The sequence below is a fragment of the Bison bison genome, unplaced genomic scaffold, assembly GCF_000754665.1.
Source record: "Bison bison bison isolate TAMUID 2011002044 unplaced genomic scaffold, Bison_UMD1.0 scf7180017864480, whole genome shotgun sequence".
In the NCBI taxonomy this organism is placed as follows: domain Eukaryota; kingdom Metazoa; phylum Chordata; class Mammalia; order Artiodactyla; family Bovidae; genus Bison; species Bison bison.
The window spans coordinates 3,388,758-3,389,416 of NW_011495040.1; the positions used below are offsets into that span (position 1 = coordinate 3,388,758).

At 61.9% G+C, this 659-nt stretch overlaps 1 protein-coding gene across 1 annotated transcript in view; it reads right to left on the reverse strand.

The window, feature by feature from the left end:
• CD8A (CD8a molecule) overlaps positions 1-659 on the reverse strand; it is an 8,107-nt gene that overhangs the window by 5,827 nt on the left and 1,621 nt on the right. The window contains exon 3 of the mRNA XM_010862232.1: positions 4-118. Coding sequence (XP_010860534.1) covers positions 4-118 — 115 coding nt within the window. The remainder of the gene's footprint in view (positions 1-3; positions 119-659) is intronic.

Sequence of the window (659 nt, forward strand, 5' to 3'; positions counted from 1 at the left end):
CCTGCGCTGCCCGCCGAGGTCCGGCACACCTCTGATCGCGGAGAGACCGACCTAGTCTGCGGCGCGCTGGTGGGCGCCCGCGTGGATGGCCGCATCGCCGGCGTGGTGGCCGGCTTCGCTACGGGAGCAACGGAGAAGTGGTTAGGGGCCGCGTTGAAGCTGTGGCCGAGAACCCTTCGGATTAGCCACTGGAGGAGCCGTAGAGGCTCAGCGGAGCTCGGCGCTCAGCGCAGGGAGATGCTGAAAGACCGCCTGGTCGTCTGAGTGCACTGGGTGCCTTGGACATGAACACAGAGGCCCGTGCCCCTCCGGCCGGCCTCTCTCCAGGGCCCCACCAGAAACCTCGAGGGCTTGGAGAAGGCGGGGGTGGGACGGTGGGACACCCGCCTTCTACTGACCAGCAGAGGGAAGCTCAGATAATTGAAGTGCAATAACTTGCCAAGGATCATACTAGCCCGGAACTCGAGCCCGGATCAACCAGACCTAAAAAGTCACCTTGAATTACTACCCAGTCACACCCTAGCCTCAGTTTTCTCCTCTGTGAATTGGGAACAGTATCTAAGTAGCCCCCAGAGGCTCGAACCCCAAGAGACTCGAACGTAGCGGTGTCCGTGTGAAAAACGGACTCAGACGTGAAACCCAAAGGCCACCCGGGGGGC